This window comes from Diceros bicornis, chromosome 36, assembly GCF_020826845.1.
Source record: "Diceros bicornis minor isolate mBicDic1 chromosome 36, mDicBic1.mat.cur, whole genome shotgun sequence".
In the NCBI taxonomy this organism is placed as follows: Eukaryota; Metazoa; Chordata; class Mammalia; order Perissodactyla; family Rhinocerotidae; genus Diceros; species Diceros bicornis.
Window position 1 is genome coordinate 26,907,190 of NC_080775.1, and position 14,223 is coordinate 26,921,412.

Here is a 14,223-nt window from a genome sequence, read left to right on the forward strand (position 1 = left end):
CCTCATGCAGTTGTTGGTTTAAATCAGAGAAACAACTCTTACTCATAGCTCTTCCAACAGACGTCACCTGGAATTGAGCAGCATGACCAACTCAGATCAATCCCTGCATAGAGGAGACTGTCATGATTGACTTAGACCAGTCATGATTCCTCATGAAGGACTGGGAATCAGGCGGACTAAACAGAAAACTGCATATTATTATGCTGTATAATGTCGACGCAAAATAACCAATAACCATTCTATAGACAAGAGAAATAAGGTGAGTTTACTTGAGCCAGAGTGAGGATCATAACCGGGAAGGCCTTAGAAAGCATTCCAGAGAAGCATGGTTTTCAGTAGTCTCATATCTTTTTAGAACAAAGAACACACATTAAACACACCCAGGATATATTTTCATCAAAATTTCAAAGAGGTATTTAGTTGCAAATTAGCAGGTCAACACGACCCTGATGTCAGGGAAGGGACTAATCCGGGCGTTACCAGTAGGGCATTACCAATAGGGTGTAGGAGGGGAAGTATGCATTCTTATCTTAAGAGAGTGTATTCTTTACTGTAAAGCTTAATCAGATGTACAATGTATGTTTGATAGGCCATAAGTCAAGCTTTTTGGTTCAAGTCGAATCAGTTTTGAACCTGAATAGTTGCCCCATATACCTCAATATGTGAGAATCTCTTGTCAATAAGTTTTTTGTATGCTCTGATTGTTTGAAGATTAACCCACTCATACAGGCATAGAGACATCAAGTTATGTCTGACTAAAGCAACAGTGTTCTGAGAATACTCTTTGTAAACTGCATATGCATAAAAAGGATGAACAATCACTCCCCTAATTACCAAATCTCACGTGCTTCCAGCTTTGGCTCAAGTTATAGCAACACTAGGAAGCACAATGCAGTGAAAATAGCATGGAGTTGGAGGAAGCCAGACCATGATTCAAACCCTGACTCCACCACTCACTATTTTCGTCACCTTGGGCAAGGTACTTAAGCCCCGCCCCTCAGTTTTCTCAACTGTAAAATAGGAAGATACTACCTTTCATGTAAGGTAGTTGTGAGGATTCAATGAGAGAGTGTATGGAAATCACACCGATGTTTGATTATTAATCAGTAAAATTTGGTCTGGCAGTCCTTAGGTCTCTGTAGGGATATGTGTGTAGGATAGCTGTTATAAAAGTAGAATGTTTCCTGCCCTCCAGAAGCTTAGGTGTAACTGAGCAAGCGTTTAGAAAGGAAGTGGTAGCAGAAGAAAGGGCGTTAATACAATCAAGGGACATTTCTTTCAAACTGATACCAATTAATTACATTGCATACCAGTGGCTAAAAATAAAAAATTTTAAAATAATTTTAAAAATAAAAACTTTGCTATTGAGGATTACTTAATTAGCTCCTGATGTATCACTTGGAAGTAATGGAATTTTTTTTTAATAATAAAGCTTGTAGTAGAAATAATTTTATAATAAAATATTTTAAAATATTTAAAATATTATAAAAATATAATTAATCGAGGAACTATTTATTTAGGTTAAGAATCTTTATATAGCTGTTTTTAAATTGTGTGATGTGGGAATGATCATTACAAAACAGGAGCTCAATTACTGAATACTTGTATTCCAGGTTTTGTTTCAAGTACTCTACGTGGAAACATTCTTTCACTTCATGTCCACAACAATCCTACGAGGTAAGCACTATTACTATTATTATTATTGTTATTATTTTCACATCATTGATTCCTTTTTTTCTTCATGGCTGGAGAACTTTGAAGCAAGTCCTAAATATCACGCCATTTGGCACTACTGTCGTCTCCATTTTTCTGATGGGAAAATGAGGATGAGCGAGGTTACTGTCTCAAAGGTGCTGGTAACAGGCAAAACCAGAATCTGAACTCCAGACTTTTGGCTGCAGATCCCATGCTCCTAAGTGCTACTCGGTACAGTCTCAGTGGAAGCACAGCTGGGGAGCATGGCTCAACTACTAAAGCAAGGCCAATACTAAGTAGCTTGTTTGCATAAGCAGGTGGCAGTTTGTCCTCATACGTACAGCTGAAAAAGTTTAGCTTTGATCAGCTGGAATTGGAAAAGAGGATGTGGATAATGCTCTGATTCCTGAGGGGGATGAGGGGGGAAGGGTGCTCCCATCATGGATGGGCCCAGATCATCCATCCCACTGCATTTCTCCACATCTTTAGACGGCTGCACTGTACACATAAGAGCAAGACAAGTGAATGCCATCTCTCCAACAACCTTGTTGACGCCAATAAATGTTTGACTGAAACAAATATGAAATTTAATTTTAGACATGGTAAGTTCAAATAAATCACTTGGTATCATAGTAGAAAGCAGAATTTGTTCTACCATGGGAAACAATATAATAAATACCCAAGTGCAAAAACAATTTTCAAGAAAGTACACACATAATTTGAAGATACTTTATTAAGATCAAAGGTTTTCCATTACATTTATTTATAAATCTTTACTAGTCAAAAAGAAAATAAATAATAAAAATCTATACCTTCAGGAAGCTTTTAAGAACATAGTTTTGTAAATGTGAGAAGTTTACATGTTTGTCAATTTTAAATTATTATAATTTAGATACATTCAATCATTACATGATACTAGGAATGCCAGCCTTAAAGATATCAAGAACATCTATATTGGTAAGAACATCTATATTGGTAAGTAAAATATAAAAAATTGTATTTCAATTTCACTTTTTTATTTTTAACCTACTCTAATTTGTTAATCATGGGACTATAGAATTTCCTTCTTGATCTTGGATTTTAAATATATGGACTTAAAAAATATAAACATTCCTCTTCTCTCAAATAGTGGCTGACACTCTGTCTTGGGAGTGGGCTGCTAAAAGAACCAGTCGAGTGAGGAGTGTGTGTGAGTCTCCTTGCTGGAGGAGGAGGTTGGGGATGCAGAAAGTACAGAATCACTGGCTTTTTGCTACAGTGACCAACAAGCCCTTGGAGTTGGCTCTGCCTTATTAAATTTTAACCAAATCTCTAAGCATCAAGATGGCCATGTAAACATAACTTGCAAGACCACGATTACTACCTGATAAAAAGATTTCTCAAATTGCCACAGTGCCCCTTTTCTTTTATTTTAAAAATATTGTTCAGTTCTAGTGTAAGAAGGGAGAAAGGTCTAGACAGTTACCTTTTTTTTTTTTTATTTATTTATTTTTTGTGTGAGGAGATCAGCCCTGTGCTAACATCCGCCAATCCTCCTCCTTTTTTGCCGAGGAAGACGGCCCTGGGCTAACATCCGTGCCCATCCTCCTCCACTCTACATGGGACGCCGCCACAGCATGGCCTGCCAAGCAGTGCGTCGGTGCGCGCCCGGGATCCGAACCAGCGAACCCCGGGCCGCCGCAGCGGAGCGCGCGCACTCAACCGCCTGTGCCACCGGGCCGGCCCCTAGACAGTTACCTTTTTATAACACCCTCATCATCACCACCAACAAAAAGGACTCTGTTTCCCCCACCCTACACTATATCTCTACCCCACAGTAAAGAATTCAGGGAAATGTCTGCAAATGGAAAAAAAAAAGATCAATGCAGCTATTTCAAAACAAAGAATTTGGGCTACCTAAATTATTCAGATGATTGCCTAAATTATTATACATTTCCCATTACTCTTTGTACAGGAAGTCTTGATTTATAGGAAATTTTAGTCAACATTCAAGAGAATATTCTACCCAAACCCTCTATGTGAGACTTGTCTTTTCTTAGACCAGCCACACAATGTTAAAGTATGGCTTTATATCAGATTTGGCAACCCTCTTCCCCACTTTTTTTTTTAATAAATTGCTTGCTATTTAGCTAATAAACTTAGAACTCACTGTTTGGATTATGTTGTTAAATAACAGTCTGATTATCTATTTTGGTGTGAGTGTGTATCAAGGCCAGTGCAGTAGTCTTTGTCTCTGTTTCTTATGTGAAATTTGACAGGTCTGAAGGAAATCCAGTGGATAATGCTATCAAATGTGCGGTGCACACGTAACACACATGTGGATCTATCTGTGTACGAATAAAGGTCAAATATTTACATGGAATGTTGACTCTGACTTATAAAACTATTACTTTAAATTAGGACATCTTTACATACAATCAGTTTACTTTATGAATAGCCCCATTTGATAATTAAAAAAATATGCCTTTCAAATATTTCATAAATATATAAAATTTCACTACATTCTATTTTTCTTTAAGCATGACATCTAAACTCTCTTTACAAATCAACAAAAAATATTTTTTCTGTTTGAAAGTCACAGATGCAATGATTTTTGATTGGCAGGGTTTTACTGCATGCAAGAATGGCAGGACATTTCTAGTATTTTGAGCTATATAATTTACTTGCTGAAGATCAGTAGTATCAAAGAAAAACGAGAGATCTCATCTAAATATTTACAATATAAGAGTCTTTCTTAAAATTCCTTAAAAATGGCAAGATTAGGATGGTTATCTAGCCAGTGTTAAAAATTATTTTGATGATGAAGAAATAAGTTTACATGGAAAGTTTTCTAAAATACACCTTAGTGCAATTTAAATATATGGTGATCAATTGCACATATTTGACAATGATCATATTTTATTTAACATATGTATCAGTAACATGTAAAACATTTACTTTTAGAATAGGAGTCACATTCTTATAATTTATTGGGAAAAGTCAAAGCCAGCTAAAAAAAAAACCCTTTTGGTGACTCCAGAAATGTTATCTGAGGATTTACAAATAAAAATGTCCTTTGTAATCATTACTTGCCCCAAGGTATCACCATTCTTACTAAGACTAATGCTGTAAGGAAAGGTTTTTAGTTATATATATAATAAGGGAAGATAGACTTTTAAAAATTTGTTGAGTCACTGATATGTACTCATAAGGAAGGCCTTCTCAAGCTATAACATGAAGGCTACTCACTAAGGAAAATTTTCAGTAATTCCTTTAAGATTTTTAAATGCACACACTGTCAATATATCGTGTATATGTAAGAGAAAAGTTGCAGTTTTAGAATAGTAAGAGGACTCCTCCTTATTCTCAGCCTTATTCTCCTTATTCTCAGGTGAATCTATGATGATCCACCCAAAAGACAGCAAAGCTGTCCCGTCTGTCTGGAGCTGCCAAGGCAGCTAAATTAATACTTTCAACTGCTAATATGAGAACTTGATGGCAGTGACCACGTCTGAGACCAGCTGAAGCACTGAACTCCAATATATATCCTCTAGCGATGCCTCTCTAAAAAGTTCAGCCTCATCTTGGAGATAGAGCTGCATATTAAAGACAACCAGAAGGTTCAAAGCTTTGCTCAGAATACAGTACTCTGCAAATTTTGATTTGGGATCTTATACTCAAACACTGTTTGAAATAAGGTTGTAAAAAGATACAAACAAAATCAACATTCAGTTTTAACCAAGATTGCTCATCTATAACAGTGACATAGATTAAAAAACTCTACCACCAAAATGGTAACTGATTTAACATGCACACTACAAAAAAAAAAAAAAAAAGAAAAAGTGATTATGGAAATTTCCCTTAGTTATGAATGTAACCAGCTCACTGGAACCCAATGGGTATCTGTCTCCAATTTATCAAAAGTTGTTTTTAGCTCATTGAATGCCACGGTGAGATCATCATTTACTATAATTTTGTCAAAAAGATGACCATATTGACTTTCCATTATCTGTGCAGATTTAATCATTTCTTGAAAGTCGTCTTCCTACAAAAGGAAGTATTAAAAAAAAATTGTTAGCCAGGCCATTACATCACTTCACATCAATGCCAACATTTCACAACAGGTTTATCTAACACTGTTCTGTGCTCCTTTCACCTCAGCCAGAAATGAAAATCACCCTCTTTAACTACAAGTTCTTCAGAACTCATAATTTCTAATACTATCTCTCTGATTTGCTTGTAACTAACTGCTCTGACAAGAGTCAAGAGTCCCACCTAACCTCAATTTCAGGATAATCAGTCCTGAATTGATAACTCATCAATATAGGGATATTTCAGTATTAAAATAGCTATGGGAAAGGACAGAACTCTTTATTCTGATGCTTTTAGTGGCTGCATTGTTTATGCTTATTTATAGCAAGGAATCTATAACATAAATTACTTTTTCAGATTTGGATACATTTATAAAAGGACAGTTACCATGTCCCTCCTACGTCTCATTAGAAGTGGGTCCAGGGCCCCTCATAGTCACATTTTTGAAATGAGGAAGTATTTTAGTTGATTATATAACTCAACTCTATATAACTATATACATAAATGTAAGTGAGCCAAATCCTAAGACAATGTTATCATTTATTATCTTCATTGAGAAACTTTTAAATTTATAAGTAGTACAATAACTCTACACACTGCAACATACTGAAGTAACTTCAGAGTCCACATTTCAATGTCATGGAAGATTTCACAACAACAGAAACTGGAGTTAACCAAGAGCCCCAAGTAACTAACGTCATGTGACAGCGTGGATACGTATCGTATTTCAGACGAAAGACACTTATCAAATATTGGAATCAAAAACATAATCTGTATTTTGTAACCACAATTAATAGTTTACAAATTATACAGACTAAGGTTAAATATGAATTAATTAAGGCGGGGGAAGCTCTTGACATTTAATTTCTTTGCATTTTATTTTTGATCCTAAAGTAGAATACATTATCTTAAGGTTAAAAACCAAAAACAATGAATGGCCTTGCCAGAAGTCATTCGAGTCACTAACGTACCACAGTTGCCATTTCCAATAACACTCACAGGAAATACAAATGCCATTACCAAATAATAACACGAGACTACTTGCCCTATACCTAAAATGGTGCTTTTTCTTTTACTATCTCAAATATGATTGTTGATGCAGAGACAAAAAAGGCAAATTGTTAAACTTTTCATTTAGACTACTAATGAATAGCAGTAACTGACCTTGGTATTTTTCCCTTTAAAAATAAGGCTAGTCTTATTTTTACTTTTATATAAGTGTTCGGCCTACAAAAGTTGTGTAAGTATGCATAATAGCATTCAAAATAGTTTTTGAGTCAATGTAATATAAGGCTCCATCCATAGAGGCACAAAAAGCAATTCCAGTGCAATCATTCAAAATGTATGTACTAAACACAACTCTCTCTCTCATAGATTGTTGGATCACGACGTCTATTACAGTCTTTCTAAGGTTGTTGCCACGCGTATATGATTTTCAGTTCTGCTTTATGTCTTCTCACTAAGAGTCCTCATACTTACTGTAAAGGGCTTTGCAGCACCTTGGTCATCTCTGCTTGAAATAATCTTTGCATTTTTTCTTGTCTCCCTCAAACGCTCTATTGATGGAGGTTTTATAAATATCACATATGGTTTAAATTCTAGTGTCCTTAAATGCTTCACTGTCTGCAAGAAAGAAAACAAGTTTTCTTATATTTCTTCATAATGTCTTGAGTGAGTTTTACAGTAAAACTGAATTTTCTTTTTAAGGAGAAAATTTCTTAAAATTATTTTCTAATTAAGGTCAGTAAGTCTTTCAATATATTATTATTCAATCAGTTGTTGACAGTTAAATGTAATAAATACCCCTGAAAAGATGCTGGAGAATGTAACTTGCTTTTAAAAATGTTTTAAAATATGCCATAATTAATACCTAACAGAAGCAGCTAAAAATACCATGAAACAGATTTTTAAATCAAATACTCAAAAGATACTATGAGTTAAATAATTTTCTGCACATGAAAGTCTTCCAACCATCCCATTTAAGCCTCTTCCTGACCTCAAGCATGAGTTCTTCTCCTCTTTCTCTTTCAGTCTACCCTTCAGAGTGTCCTAAAAGGGCAAGGCTCCTGCTTTCCATGAAGCTTGTCAACATTCCCCCAGGAAATATTTTATGTTATTGACACTGTGCTTCTGGGGATTCATCTATAATGAAGGTGATTGATAAAGGGTTAGAGTTGAGGGATATTCTTAATCTGTGTGTCAGGACCCCTCCAGAATATGAATATAAATCATAAACTCCACTGAAAAGTTCGGCAGACATGTGATGTGAGTGTGTGAGAGTGAGGTAGGGGTGGTGGCAGTGGGGCGGTGGTGGTGGTAGGCAACAGAGGGGCTGGTGAGGTCCTGCGAATGCAGAGTTTAAACCACGCTGAGGGAGCTGGGAACAACTAGGCCCAGGACACCAGCAGACAGGTTCTGCACAAGCAGGAGTATCCCATTCACCACTGGTGCCTAAGTTAGGAGTCAGTGCCCCTGATGATTCTTGGGACTCTTGTAGTCCTGATTCTTCTTCCTTAAGAGGAACAAAAGCCTTCTCCAGGTCATTGTGGCTCTTGGAGGCTGTCCACCCCAGGGTGTAACCATCAGTGGAGGGAGGATCTGTGGCCCCTGGGGAACAAAGAAAATGCCGTGGGCTGGGTTTCTGCTGGAAGACATACGATTGTAAAGGAACTGAATGGCTTCACCACTGGCATTCTCAGTCCACAGTGGACATAAAGAGTTCCCAGGGTGCCAGGCAAAGATCCACCCAAGAGCTGCAATGAGGGTCTCATGCAGGGCGATTCCTGTGACGTGCCCCACAGCTCTAGCTGGGGGTTTACACTTCTAGGATCTATACAGAACCAGAATCAAAGAAAGAACAACAACCAAAATGTCCATTGTCAAAAATTATAAACACTTATAATAATACGTAACACATAAGAAGACATTACACATACAACGTAATGTATTTTGTAAAATACAAAATATATTGAAGAAATATCTGAGTCATTATATTTGGCAAAAACTGAAGATAAGCAAGAGTTTCAAACACAGATCTCGAGGTCTCCCCTACTCCTCTTCTCTAATAATATGGGGTTTTTTTTCACCAAAGAGTTCTCAAATTACATTTAAATGCTTTTGCTATCTTAGAAAAGCCACATATATGCCCAAAGTGAGTAGACTTCAGATTTACCTCCTATTAAAATGCTCACATGAAGTGTAGTGGAATACACGGGCCAGAAGGGTGTAAAATGGTTCATTGTTTACTTACATGAGGCTGAACATCCAACAAACAAACTTTGTTTTTCGCCAGGACAGACCGAACTGAGTCTATGCTTGTGCCGTAGTAGTTGTTTTTATATTCACCATATTCAATAAACCTGTAGAAAATTAGACACGCATCAGAATCATTTGTGAATTAAAAAAATATGTAGGTGGCAAGACATAATTCATACATAAAAGATATTTTTGCTGAATGTGTATTTTACTGTGTTTAATAAAATAAATAGGGCCAAGTACTCCAGAATGTCAATTTTAAAAAATCTTCTATTTTACATTTTCAAATCAGTAACACTTGCTTGTATTACACTTCAGCAGAAAAAAGGAATTCGGGCCAGCAGTAGTCTAATGTTTTCCATCACCTCTTTTTCAGAACTAATGCAATGCAATAAAACAGTGAATAAGCCAAACAATAGAAACTACTGAAATTTCACTGCACGCTACAGAATAACCACGCTCAGCTTCAGAACGAGGGGAGGAGCTGGTTGGTGGCTAATGGAACCAGGGCAGCCGAGTACGTGCTATAAAAACACAACTGCTGTGCCAAACGCGAAAAAAGCATTTTGATGTTTCAATAAAATCTCATAATCCTGCATTAAAACACATTGCTCTCTGATACCCTAAAATATTCATGCTAACGCAAATGGAAAACCTGGGGGTAGGAGACTTAGGGCTAGTGAGAGGATATGGTACAAGCAGATGATTAACATTACTTCAATTTTTTGAAGAGCCAATGAGACAGAGATTTGTGTGTGAAGGAGACTGTGGAACTAGAGATCTATTAGCTGTTAGTTTTTAAAATAAAATTCTATCCAAATTATATGTGAAGATTCAATTAGTGGGGTGGAAAGAGGTCATAATATACTAGCAACCTCCCTTCATTCTTCAAAATAATTCCTACATGTTTAACTTACCAGAAATATAGCACTTCTAGGATATTTAAAAAATTACAGGCAAAGATTGATAACAACTATTAAATGAATTACCACCTTTTTATCAGTTTCAAATATTAGTATAAAACTTAAAATACATTTCAAATGGAAGGGAACCCTCAGTTGTCTAAAACTGGATATACAGGCACATGCTTAAAAACAATAGTCACATAAATATTCTTAAAAACTTCCACGTACTTGTTATTTTGTACATCTGTCTCAAACAAATGCTTGGAAATGAAAATGTATTCAACACCATCACTCTCCTGGCTTCTTCTTGCTCTGGTAGTGTCTGTGATGTAATTAAAAAGAGTTTAGAAGAGTCTACATCAGCCACCCTGAGGAAAATACTAAAAAAGAAATCACTGTGTTATTTAATTAAAGTAACTTTTCTTTCTTTTTTTTTTTTTTTTTTTTTTTGTGAGGAGATCAGCCCTGAGCTAACATCCGCCAATCCTCCTCTTTTTTTTTTTTTTTTTTTTTTTTTTTTTTTGCTGAGGAAGACGGCCCTGGGCTAACATCTGTGCCTATCTTCCTCCACTTTATATGGGACGCCGCCACAGCATGGCTTACCAAGCAGTGCGTCGGTGCGCGCCCGGGATCCGAACCAGCGAACCCCGGGCCGCCACAGCGGAGCGCGCGCACTTAACCGCTTGCGCCACCGGGCCGGCCCCCTAAAGTAACTTTTCTTAAACAAGATTTTAAAACTTATAAAAAAGCAAATTAGCTAATAAAATATAGTAAAATGTCCTTAATTCAGATTTTCCACTGATATTAAAAGTATATTGATTTGAAGATGGATTCAAAATTAAATTGCATTGTGTCTGTGCTAGTATTTATTATTTTGAAGGCTCTCTAATGTGTTAATTAAATAAAAATGGTATTTAAACCCTGGAGGAAAAAAACCCTTTCTTTTGCAAATAATACGCTTATTATCATTATTTACTGATCCTTCTTCATTGAAGCAAGTCTAGTGCCCACTAGGTTGTAAGGTAAACTCTGAAATTATTTTATTGTCTTCCACACATGGCACATAGTGGATATGCCATCAATGTTTTGTTTTATTAACTGAATGAAGTCGAAGACCTCTATGTGCTACTCATTCCTCCTTGGCAAAGATATAAACATCTTTTTGGAATACTACTGAACTTCCAGACTTTCAGTAATTTTGCCTCATTATTTGTTACTGAATTGTAATGGAGCAGAAAATACAAGATTAGCTTAAAAACAAAAACAAAAAAACCCTAAGGCCTGGCAGTGCTGTTATGGCAAGTGTGAAGTGACTACAGTCCTTCCTTCCTGCTGATTCCAGCTGAAAAGTTGAGACCCAAGGGAACTCTCTGAGCACTCTGAAAAGAAACACAGGGGGTAAATTGTGGAGGGGAGTCAACCTGCAGGGAGAAGAGTTTAACTTTTATTTTCTCTTAGCTTTGCCTTTAGGGTGGGAATCATTCACAGAGCAGCATGGTGAATAAACTAATAGAAGCCCTGAGGTTTTGGTGAAAACACCCAGGAAAAAAAAAGCCCCTGTGGGTTGGAGAGTGTGGAGAGAGTCCAGGAAGGGAGAGAACCAGAGAAGGAAATACTCTACCTCTGTGTATGAACCAACATTAGTCTAAGAATAACCCCTGAGCTATGCACGTGCAGTGCATACTCAAACCAGCACAGTAAGGGCTTAAAGAAGTGAACTGAGATTAGAATAGACAAGTCTCAGCCTAACCCCTGAATACAGAACACATCCAACCAACGCAGAAAAGGCTTAGAGAACTAAGCTGAGATCTGAACCATGCACATGAGTTTCAGACTAATCCCTGAACAACATGTGACCCTACAAGTGTTTGGGTCTGGACAGAGCAGACCCAAACCAACAGAGCAAATGTTTAGAGAACTGAAGTGAGATTTAAACTACAGCTCACAGAAAATGAGATAGAACTTAGGGTCTACAAATAAACTGGTTGATCACTTGCTAAAATAAAAACATCAACATTCTCCAGAATACTATAACAGGACCTAGAGTTGATACTACATTGCATTCATGATATCCAGAATGCAATTTAAAATTATTCACCATAAAAGGACCAAGAAAATATGACCAATTCTCCATAGATCTCAAGACCAAGTCTCTGACAGATGACAACCCTGAATGATCTAGAAGTTAGAACTATCAAAGACTTTAAAGCAACTATTATTGTAACTGTGCTTCATAGATAAAGGAAAACACACCTGAAATGAATGAAAATATGAATTCTTAGATAAATAGCAACTATAAAGAACAACAAAATGGAAATTTTAGAACTAAAATATACAATATCAAACAGAAATAAATCACTATTTGGGCTCAGTGGCAGAATGGAGATGGATTAATATAAATTACAAAATCTGAGCAACAAGGAGAAAAATGATTGAGAAAATATAAATGGAGCCCCAGGGACCTGTGTGAAAATACTGAAATGTGTAACGTGTATAATTGGGCTCCTAGAAGGAGAAGAAAAAGAGATTGAGGCAGAAAAAAATGTATTTGAAGAAATAATGGCCAAAAACTGCTAAAATTTGGCTCAAGACAAATTTTACAGATTTCAGAAGCTTACAAATGCCAAACAGGATAAATTTAAAGAAAACCACACCTAGCACATCATAACCAAACTACTAAAAGTCAAAGACAAAGAGAAAATCTTGAAAGCATCTAGAAAAAAACCAACACTGTACACACAAGGGAATAATGATTTCAATGACTACAGATTTCTTATCATAAATCATAAAAACAAGAAAGCAGTGAAATAATATCTTTAAAGTACTGAAAGAAAGACCTATCAACTAAAATATTCTTCAGGAATAAAGGCAAAATAAAGACCTTTTCAGATGGAGAGAAACTAATAGAATTCATCAGATCTGTTCTAAAAGAAATATTCAAGGAAGTTTTTTAGGCTGAAAGGAAATGATAAGAAAGAAACTTGTATCTTCAGAAATGAAGAAAGAGCAACAAAAGAAGAAATAGTTGAGTATATATAGAAGTCTACTTTTTTCCTCTTAAGTTGTTTAAAATATATATGACTGTTTCAAAGTAAAAGTTATAACACTATCTGGTGGAGTTTTCAATGTATGCAAATATAATAAATTTAACCACTACAACAAAAAGAAATGGAAAAGACATATGATTGCAAGTTTTCTATAGTTTATGTGAAATGGCACAAAGTTAACTCTACGTGGACTGTGAATGGTTAGGTATATGGATATTGTAATCCCTAGAGCAACCAGCAACAAAATAATTTAAAGAGATATAAGCAGAGAGCCAACAGGTAAATTAAAATGGAATACTAAAAAACATTCAAATAATTTTTGTAAAAAAGGTAGAAAAGGAAGAAAAAGAAAACAAAAAACAAAGGATAAACAGAAAACAAATCCTAATATGGTAGCTTACATTCAGTCATTTTCATAATTCAGTAAATGTTAGTGGTCTATCTTCTAATTAAAAGGCAAAGATTGATAGAATGGGTAAAAAAGCAAGACCCTAGTACATGCTGTCTACAAGTCTAAAAGAAAGACACATTAAATATAAAGACACAGATAAATAAAGTAAGTAAAGATAAATAAAGATAAAGAAAGTAAACAGATGGAAGATGATATACCATGTAAATAGGAAGCATAAGAAGGCTGAAGTGGCTACTTTAATTCAGATAAAAGAGACTTCAAGGATGAAATAACACTAATCACATAAACATTTTCTGCAAATAGGAGGAGGATCACTGCTTAATTCATTTTATGATATTAGTACAACCCTAATCTCCAAAACTGACAAAGACTAGAGAAGAAGAAAATTGCAGACCAGTATCCATCATAATTTTAGATACAAAAATCCTCAACAAAAATATTACCAAGTCAAATTCAACAATATATTTTTTTTAAAAGATACTATATCATGACCAAGTAGAATTTATCTCAGGAATGAAAGGTTGGCTTACATTTGAAAATCACTGGAATTCACCATATTAACAGGATAGAATATAACACACCCTCACTTCAATATATGCAGAAAAAGCATTAGAAAAAAATTCAACACATTTATGATAAAGTCCTAGCAAACTAAGAATCACAAGGAATGCCCTCAAACTAGTAAAGGGCATCAATGAACCAACATCATAGTTAATGGTAAAAGACTGAACTGTTTTCCCCTCAGGTCAGGAACATGAAAAGTTTGCTAAAAACAGAAAAAAATAACTTGAAATGGATCAAGACCCAAATGTAAAACCTAAAATTATAAAACTTCTAG

The 14,223-nt window shown here is 35.6% G+C and overlaps 1 protein-coding gene across 7 annotated transcripts in view; it reads right to left on the minus strand.

The window, feature by feature from the left end:
- MPP7 (MAGUK p55 scaffold protein 7) overlaps nt 1-14,223 on the minus strand; it is a 456,322-nt gene that overhangs the window by 183,337 nt on the left and 258,762 nt on the right. For 6 of the 7 annotated variants that reach the window (XM_058532690.1, XM_058532684.1, XM_058532688.1 and 3 more), the window contains 5 exons: nt 10,155-10,248; nt 9,017-9,125; nt 7,246-7,389; nt 3,433-5,719; nt 2,661-3,160 (listed from right to left, as the gene is read on the minus strand). In XM_058532690.1, the coding sequence (XP_058388673.1) occupies nt 5,540-5,719; nt 7,246-7,389; nt 9,017-9,125; nt 10,155-10,248 (527 nt within the window). In that variant the 3' untranslated portion in view covers nt 2,661-3,160; nt 3,433-5,539. Of the gene's footprint in view, nt 1-2,660; nt 3,161-3,432; nt 5,720-7,245; nt 7,390-9,016; nt 9,126-10,154; nt 10,249-14,223 lie in introns of those variants that run through there. The other variant, XM_058532685.1, reaches the window with a different exon arrangement.